This window comes from Priapulus caudatus, unplaced genomic scaffold, assembly GCF_000485595.1.
Source record: "Priapulus caudatus unplaced genomic scaffold, Priapulus_caudatus-5.0.1 Scaffold177, whole genome shotgun sequence".
Classification (NCBI taxonomy): Eukaryota; Metazoa; Priapulida; class Priapulimorpha; order Priapulimorphida; family Priapulidae; genus Priapulus; species Priapulus caudatus.
This window is the reverse complement of record NW_014577238.1, coordinates 67,744-76,139: the sequence shown is the minus strand read 5'-3', so window position 1 is coordinate 76,139 and position 8,396 is coordinate 67,744. Positions and strand designations below refer to the sequence as shown.

The following is an 8,396-nucleotide window of genomic DNA, read 5'->3' as shown; positions in this document are numbered from 1 at the left end:
TAACCCGCCCACCCCTCCACACGTGGAAATACATAGTTCCCGCTGACTGGCGCTGCTGCAGCGCCGCCAGAAATGACCGTTTGAAGTTCGCAAATCGAATGTTTGTTGACAAGAAATACCGCAAGTATACCATTGCAACGATAGTTAGAGGTTCAATTTTATTAGCGGCTATAACTTAAGACATATTCACTTCGGATAAGAGGCATTAATTGCCTACCACAGACGTTTTATAGTCGGGTATAATCGGGGATAAGTTGGTCCATCGCATGCCCCATGGGTCGGTCTATAGCCCAGCGGCAGTTAATGTAAGCGGCTATAGTACTAGAGCTAGCCCAATCCTATCCTATCATAGGGAACAAGCCTCGGCTCGGCTCGCAAGCCTCTAGGCTAGTTTAGCACTCAGTCCGGATTTGTAAAAGGCAGTGGCTCCATTGGCTCGTGCTCCGGTAACCGGACCGGGAGTTCTTTTGGCTCGTGCTCCGGCAATCACAGAATGCATTGCAAAGTCATGGTCTCGCCCAATGTCAAGTCATGCTTTTTCAATCACAATTCAAATTTGACTTTCCTGTGCCTCTTGTAATGAACCGTTTTCCTCCAAAAACACAGGCGTACACTTTTGCCCAACAAAAAAACACGGTTTGTGTGCCGCCATTTTCTATTGCGCTGAGAAATGCTTTTTAATGACTTTGCAGTGCATTCTGGGATTGCCGGGGCACTGATTCATGGTCCGGTTACTGGAGCACGAGCCACTTCATTTGTAAAACCCTGCAAAAATCTCTTGATAGCCTTGATTGGCAATATATAAATGGGAGAAATTGTATTTAATATACAAAAATTGGGTAGTATGTTCGGTCCTGCACACAACCGGTTCGTAGTGAACTTCCCTCACTGGCAAACCCGACCCGCGTGTCGAGTTTACCCGTCTGGAGGTTGGCCAACTCATGTGCCTAGATGACCTGCCTCTCGAGAAAACCAAGTTAAAACATTTTAAACCAACTATTTTACTATGTGATGAAAGCGCTTCCATTGTTGCAGGAAATGTGGCATGGGTGGAGTGTGGAGGTGGCGTAGGTTGTGCACAGCCAGTACAGGATGTAACACACTATCCCAAAAATCACTATCGGCGCTAATAGTATTAGATCTTTTAATACTCAAGAGTACTGAAACTCAATAAATAAATAAAAAATATATAAGTAAGTTTTATTATCAAAAGTAGTGTTGTACATCCAACTTGCACTCACACTTTACTTTGCATTTATACCTCTTGTTATTATAAGCATAAACATTTAATTTAATTAAGTGCACATTCTCACATTGTGGTATTGAACCAGAGATGTACTTTCTATTTCTTTGTTCTTTGCAAAGTTAACTTCAGAGATCAGAAGAAGAAAGTTAAAATGCAGGACTTTGAGCTTCTCAAAGTATTAGGAACAGGTGGTAAGTATTTTCGTTAATTTATATTTTCATATGATGATAAGTTCATTTTTATTTACTGCAAATGTGTGCATAGTAACTTCTCCCTATTGCACATTGTAGTAATCATTTCATTTTTGTAATGTTATATTGTAATATAACGTGTGTGCACCGGTTTTATTAATGTTTTATATATATGTATGTTGTGTGTGATGATTAAAAAATGTAATATAACAGTTTGTACACAACATGAATTGTTATGAAGTGACATATATGTAAAATATGTATAGGGTATATACCTAGGTAAGTACCATGAATAAACATTATAAATAATAACTTATAATATATATGAATAATAATTACATAATAATTATATATAATATCTAATAACTTGCAGTCATATTGGTACTATATATCTTTTCAGCATATGGAAAGGTTTTTCTGGTGCGCAAGATATGTGGAAGTGACAGTGGTTGTCTCTATGCAATGAAGGTAGTTATGTAGATGTTCTACTGTGGATTTTAACACAAAAATTACACGGCCATTACATGTACGACAAGTATGCGCATAAATTATGTATGCATATAAATATTATGTAGCCAATAAATCAGTATTTCTCATCAGTTGACAGTTTGGAGATGAGCTGTCAACATGTCTTACCATGAGCGCAGGCCATGAATAATTTGCAGAATAAGCTCAGAGATGTAGAATGCATTCTTTTCTTTATGAATGTTAGGATCTGAATGCAGAAAAACTCACGAAAAATAAGCGAAGCTGGATTATTTTTTCCTTACCTCTCGGCACATTTCTACATTAGTGTTCATCCTTTTCAAAGACTACCGGTTTGACTGCAGCCAGTAGTATGGCTATGTGAGTCGTCTCATCATGTGCTCACTAGACACTCAGTCCGCAGCAATTCTACTGTGAGAATTTCTATGTGAGGCAGCAAATCCAAAGCTCGATAGACACGCCCCTCTGGTGGAAATGAAGCCTCGGCCTGGCAGGGGCGTGTACAGAATTTGTACCAGGGGGGGAGGGGGTCTAACCGTAACCCAAACTTGCGAGCACTTGGGTCTGGGGGGCCCTCCCACAGAAAATTTTTGAAATTAGACCCCCTTAGATACGTTTTCTGCGCGAGCAAGGGGGGGGTCCGGACCCCCTGGACCCCCCCCCTGTACACGCCCCTGCCTGGTGAAAGTTGGTAAGATTGTTATGAAGACTAACTAACCAAATCTTAATTCGGATGTCAAACAGGTGCTAAAGAAGGCATCTCTTGTTCAAAAAGTGAAGACGACTGAACACACGATGACTGAACGTAGTGTCTTAGAAGCGGTGCGAGAGTCACCATTCCTAGTCAATCTTCACTATGCATTTCAGACGGACGCCAAGTTACATCTGATACTAGGTATGTGAGTATTTGCTAAACTTAAGCGAAGTGAGATAGCTCTACAACGTGAACATTGTATTGTAAACTATAGCACCTATTATCTTAATAACACCCAAAATAATGTCTTTCTTAGATGACTTCAGCTTGACCCATTTTCTTAAGGGATATTAAACTGAGATCTTAATTTTGGTTTACTGAAAACAGTAAGAAGTAGCAAGTTGTTGTCTTCTAAGTCATTTACATGTGTTTAGTATATTAAAACTGTGAATATGGGTTTGCCTGGTCAGGTGATCCCATTTGGCTGAAAATCATTGCATTTCTGTCAGATAAACATGATAAATGAAACGTTCAGCCAAATCAAGCTTGCATGAGCCATGGAATGTTGGTGGACACATGTTGAATTTATATTCTTTAAATTCTCGGTCATATGAGCTTCAGTACTTTCTCAGCGTCAGCTTGTTTCATTATTGAAGAATCTTTTTCTGAAAATGAAATGCATTTAGCATGACTTAAATATAACTTCAATTTCAAGTCAGAACAACATGTTTTAAGTGATCACACGTTGTGCTGATTGTGTGTAAGAGGCCCGGATTAACTACGTCACCATGTTTGTCTGCAGACTACGTGAATGGTGGAGAACTCTTCACACACTTGTACCATCGAGAACACTTTGAGGAGTCCGAGGTCAGACTGTATGTAGCAGAGATTGCTCTAGCCCTCAATCACCTCCACAAGGCATGTACCATTACTAAATGATATTTACACCCTTCAACAGCATTACTAAACTGTACAGTAATACTTAGGTGTGTAATGATTCACCGATACATCGGTGAATCGCGATACAGCAGCTAATAGGATAGGATAATCGATACGCTGCGTCCGTATCTCGATACAGACGATACGGATGTTAAACAGTGAATAAGGCAAGCTATAAACCATTTAATTAAGCACATGTAATTCCTTTTAAATTGAATTCTTTCTTTTAGTATATGAACTCCCTCTCAGTATTGTGCAGAGGTACTTAATTATTTATATTTTACTCAAGTGGTTGTATATCAACATTGACAGTTGACCTCGAATTTTTGATTTGGGGGAGATGGTGTGTCATTTCTTGAGCAAGTATTTAAATTTTTATTATTATTTTCATTATAACTTTTGTATTTAATAGCTTGGGATCATCTACAGAGATTTGAAGTTAGAAAATATCTTGCTTGACACTGACGGGCACATCGTCGTCACTGACTTTGGGCTCAGTAAAGAATTGCTACCCGCAGATGTATGTACAAGAGTAATATAATTTTGCACAGATGTGTATATATATATATATATGAAACTCATGTAATACAAGGTTGTACATGTATTTACTCATGTAATACAACGTTTTACATGTATATACTCGTGTAATACAGCGTATTACATGTATTTACTTGTGTAGTACAGATTGGTGTAGGTAGAGGTTCACAAACTTAGGTTTTAACAGTTTTGAAGAAGTGAATAAACGTGGAGGCTTTTTAAGGACCATGAAGCTTGTGATAACCACAAGCACTGGGCTGCGGAAACAGTGCAGGATGGGTAGACATTTGTCAAATATGGCTCAAATATAACTACGTTCATATTAAATGTATAAAACAGTTAGCAAGGAATTTTTTAATTTAAACTTGATGTACTATGTTGTAAGCCTATATATAATATACTAATTATTGATGTGCTCCAATGCTGACATAGTGTGGGGACTTCTGAAATCTACCTAGCATGGTTCTAACTATTGTTATCATTAATTCACAATATGTTATATAGAACAACAGAGCCTACTCCTTCTGTGGAACGATTGAATATATGGCGCCTGAACTCATTAAGAGAGAGCACTCTGGATATGATAAGGTATGTATATGCCACGAACTACATCATTGGCAAAACTGTAATTATCTTACACTTAACTTTAATCAGGGTTAACGAAAATATTAACAACAAATGTTTCAGTGAAACGTGGCCTAAATTATTGTTGATATTTTTAGTTTGAGACCTGACCTGTATTGTCGATTCAGAGGGAGTTTTGGTGTAGTTTATACATATGGCATATGATGCATTATGCGTGGTTATACAGGCCATCGATTGGTGGAGTCTAGGTGTTCTGTCATACGAGCTGATCACAGGAGCTTCACCGTTCACGGTTGATGGGGATTCCAATGAACAGATAGACGTTTCAAGGTGAGGCATCTTGGTTTCACTTGGGTCGCTCCATATTTGAGTTTGTACGAATATTCGCATAGAACATTAGATTTATTTTTCCAAGGTATTCACTCAGTTTCACTGTGTTTATTGATATGCCTACCAGATTATGTCAGAGTATTTCAGTGTTATGTAGAATGAAGTCTTCTCCCTTACCTATGGCTTTAATGGCATCAAGAAAGAGTTATTAATAATTGTATTACAAGGTGATATCATATTCGTAGACTGAAAATCCTAGTGATACAGCTTTTCCAGCAGTAATCTAATTTGTCTGACTATTCACCATTTTAAGGAGTGTTACATATATTTTCTACTGAAATGTAACATGGTGAAAACAGTATGGTACTCAGTTGAGCTATCCTATTGTCAAAAGTAAATACAGCCTAGCACTTGGAGTAAATATAGCCATTCACATCAAGTAACATTAAAGCAGGTGAGTAGTTCATACTTTACCATTCATCCAGTACAGGTAGGTCCCGTTTTATGATGGTCCATTTTACGACTTCACATTAACAACCTTTTCAAAATTACCTAAAAAATTGAAAAAAAAAAAATTGCAGCTCAATAACACATCGCAGCAACGTCTGTGAGTCCAAACACACAATATGTGCTTCTTTCATTTTTAGCTCATCTTGACATCGTCAAGATGAGCTATTGCCATGGGGCGTTGTCCGTCCGTCCGTCAACATTTGGCTAAGGTCAACGATAACTTGAGAACCGTTTGACCCACATGTTTCAAATTGCATACAGTTGTTACTCCTATGGGAGAGGTTTGAACGTCCTATTTTGGAGCACACCAGTCGAGCTACTTTGGAGCCACACCCACTTTTTGGCAAAAATGAAAATGGCCATCTAAAGTCATTCGATTTTGTTAAATTTTGGTATGTGAATGTGTAAGGCTAGCCCCAAAACAGTTGTTACTCATATGGGAGAGATGACAACGTCCTATTATGTTTATTTCGTCTAACTGGTTAACAACTCTACAATCATACCTATATACGTGTAATATTGTGTTTTAGATTCTTCATTACAGTAATTTGACTGGAATATTTTATTGTTTTTTTTGCGCGATATTCGAAAACCAAAATGGTGATCATTTAGGCGTAGCGCCATATCTCGTCAAGATTTCAGACTTTCAGATCTGAAACATTTATTTTCACATCAAAACTTGTGCATATATCATTATCAAGAGTATATAATGGGAGATATGCTATATAATGGGAGTTCTCCCATATATACTCTTGCTTTATATATCCCCCCTCCCTCTTTTATCACACCCAAGGTGAGCTACAGTGTCATTCATTGACACTTTCATTTCAGCTAATGTCCAAAGAAAATTTGGCACACGTGCAACTGCATGAATCTTAAAAATAAGCACATAACATGCGTTATTGTTAATATCTTTAATTTTGAACGTCAGACTGCAGACTCCCTCATTTTGCTGCGGACTCCCTCTTTTTGAGGGTAGGGAGTCCGTTGTTCAAAAGTTCATTTCTACCCCTGAAGAGTATATAATGGGAGATATGCTATATAATGGGAGTCAGGGAAAAAATAATTTTTTTTTCCACGGGAGCTCTTTTTCAAGTCTGGAAAAAGTAGCTCTCATCAAAAATTTTACGGGAGCTATTTTGAGCCTCACGGGAGCGGAGGTTTGAAGAGCGAATCGCTCATCGCTCCCGTGTATTTTTTTCCCTGATGGGAGTTCTCCCATATATACTCTTGCTTTATATATCCCCACTCCCTCGTCTATCACACCCAAGGTGACCTACAGTGTCATTGACACTTTCATTCGTGATCCATTGCGGGTGGAATGATAGCATTTAATTGCATTATAATTTGGTCTTCTTTTATGACTTTTCATTTTACGACCCTGTTTTACTGGAACCTAACCCTGTCGTAAAACGATTCCTACCTGTATTTCAATTCTGTTTTGTTAGGAGGATATTGAAATCTCACCCACCATTCCCGTCCAAGATGAGTTGGGAGGCTAAAGCTTTCATGTCGCAGTTGCTGACAAAATATCCAAGTGAGCGGTTAGGTTCCGGACCTAATGGCTTTGAGGACATTCAAAAACATCCATTCTTTAAGGTATGGAGAGGACGGCAGCTCTCAAACGAAACTATGTGCAGTGTTTCCCTTGAATTGACACGAGCGAGGCGGGCCACCTCGCTAAAATTCTCAGCCGCCACACATAAATTTGTCCAAAACACTGCCTTGCTGACGAAAATCAATGTTCTTCCATTAGAACAGTGCGTATAATGCACCAAAATAGCTTAGAATGTAGAAAATTGCACATTTTGTCAAAAACCTGCGGTGCTCGCTTTGCTAGGGCCTCGAAATGCGCAAACACACCAAAAAATATTTACCACCTCACGGACCTTTTTGGGCAGGGGAAACACTGATGTGTAAATATTATTCTATAATGCAATGCTCTCAGGTCATAGCGCAGTATATATCACACTGTGGGGCACGACCCTAGCTAGTTTCTACAGATAACGTGTGATATCTGCCCTCAACTAACAAATATATTTTCGGACTGTTAACTTTGCCAGCTAATGACATTAGGTCAAACTTGCAACCGAATGCTGGAGTTCTGTTGAGTGGATTGTATACTTGTGGGTTATTGGGTTCAGAAATTTATCAGAAAAATATTATAAATTAATGATTTCATACACAAATGAAAAAATTCCAGACTCGTCATTTCTGATGTGTGAGTGAAAGAGTTCATGCTCTTTTGGTATGGTCTACATGCAAGCTCTGTGTGGTTTACATGCAAATTTAATGTTCTTATGTTACTCCAGTTATGTGCACACTTGAAAGTGTGAGGTAAACAAAGAGCTATTAACAACTAATACATGCTATGTACTGACTACAGGGCCTGGACTGGTCTAATACGTGCTATGTACTGACTACAGGGCCTGGACTGGTCTAATACGTGATATGTACTGACTACAGGGTCTGGACTGGTCTAATACGTGCTATGTACTGACTACAGGGCCTGGACTGGTCTAATACGTGCTATGTACTGACTACAGGGCCTGGACTGGTCTAATACGTGCTATGTACTGACTACAGGGTCTGGACTGGTCTAATATGTGATATGTACTGACTACAGGGTCTGGACTGGTCTAATACGTGCTATGTACTGACTACAGGGCATGGACTGGTCTAATACGTGCTATGTACTGACTACAGGGTCTGGACTGGTCTAATACGTGCTATGTACTGACTACAGGGTCTGGACTGGTCTAATACATGCTATGTACTGACTACAGGGTCTGGACTGGTCTAATACGTGATATGTACTGATTACAGGGTCTGGACTGGTCTAATACATGCTATGTACTGACTACAGGGTCTGGACTGG

At 39.0% G+C, this 8,396-nt stretch overlaps 1 protein-coding gene across 1 annotated transcript in view; it reads left to right on the top strand.

The window, feature by feature from the left end:
- Nucleotides 1-1,364: 1,364 nt before the first annotated feature.
- LOC106806754 (ribosomal protein S6 kinase alpha-5-like) overlaps nt 1,365-8,396 on the top strand; it is a gene marked incomplete in the record, with an annotated part of 21,124 nt that continues 14,092 nt past the window's right edge. The window contains 8 exon segments of the mRNA XM_014808813.1: nt 1,365-1,437; nt 1,838-1,905; nt 2,668-2,818; nt 3,420-3,535; nt 3,969-4,076; nt 4,598-4,681; nt 4,905-5,008; nt 6,967-7,117. Of these exon segments, the coding sequence (XP_014664299.1) occupies nt 1,398-1,437; nt 1,838-1,905; nt 2,668-2,818; nt 3,420-3,535; nt 3,969-4,076; nt 4,598-4,681; nt 4,905-5,008; nt 6,967-7,117 (822 nt within the window).